This window comes from Ricinus communis, chromosome 2, assembly GCF_019578655.1.
Source record: "Ricinus communis isolate WT05 ecotype wild-type chromosome 2, ASM1957865v1, whole genome shotgun sequence".
NCBI lineage: Eukaryota > Viridiplantae > Streptophyta > Magnoliopsida > Malpighiales > Euphorbiaceae > Ricinus > Ricinus communis.
This window is the reverse complement of record NC_063257.1, coordinates 18,358,504-18,359,355: the sequence shown is the minus strand read 5'-3', so window position 1 is coordinate 18,359,355 and position 852 is coordinate 18,358,504. Positions and strand designations below refer to the sequence as shown.

Here is an 852-nt window from a genome sequence, read left to right as displayed (position 1 = left end):
AATTTAATCCCTTAATTTTCTAATTCTTATTATGGACTTAATTGTAATATTTATAATCTTCTTCTATTTAACATTAGCATTAATACCATACATATTTCATGCATTTCTCATATCTATATGTTATGCATGTTATAAAAATAAATGCAAATGCATTAGGTGGGAATTACATTTTCTCCCCACCTTAAAGAATTTCGTCCCCAAAATTAAATGTGACTTACCATTTTTAGAAAATAGGTAAGGGTATTGAACTCTCATGTCTTTTTCCATTTCCCATGTAGCTTCTTTTGGTGAATGTCAACTCCACTTAACCTTTATTATTGGAATTTCTTTGTTACGTAACTTCTTTATCTGCCTATCAAGAATTCCAACAGGTTCTTCTTTATAACTTAAATCTTCAGTTAATTGTATTTCTAACTCTTGTACTGTATGGCTAGGGTCAGATCTATATCTTCTTAACCTGGAAACATGGAATTGATAAGCTAAACGACCAACTCTTTCCAATATCTCATAAGGGCCAATGTACCTCGGACTTAATTTTCCTTGCCTGCCAAACCGTATAACGCCCTTCCATGGTGACACTCTTAAAAACACTTTTTCACCCACTCCATACTCCATCTCTCTTCTATGCTTGTCCACATAACTCTTTTGTCTGTCTTGTATAGCCTTTAAGCATTTTTTGACTATTTGAATCTTGTCTATAGTTTCTTATATCAATTCAAGACCTTCTAATTGTCGTAACCCATCCATATCCTAACAAACAGGACTTCTACATCTTCTACCATATAGAGCTTCATATGGAGCCATACTAATACTCGAATGGTAATTATTATTATAAGCAAATTCAATCAATGG

The 852-nt window shown here is 32.6% G+C and overlaps 1 protein-coding gene across 1 annotated transcript; it reads right to left on the bottom strand.

Moving 5' to 3' along the window:
- Window positions 1–294: 294 nt before the first annotated feature.
- On the bottom strand, window positions 295–615 carry LOC107262356. Its single transcript, XM_015727722.2, has one exon. It carries the CDS (start codon window positions 613–615, stop codon window positions 295–297), a length of 321 nt encoding a protein of 106 aa, XP_015583208.1.
- Between the last annotated feature and the right edge of the window lie 237 nt (window positions 616–852).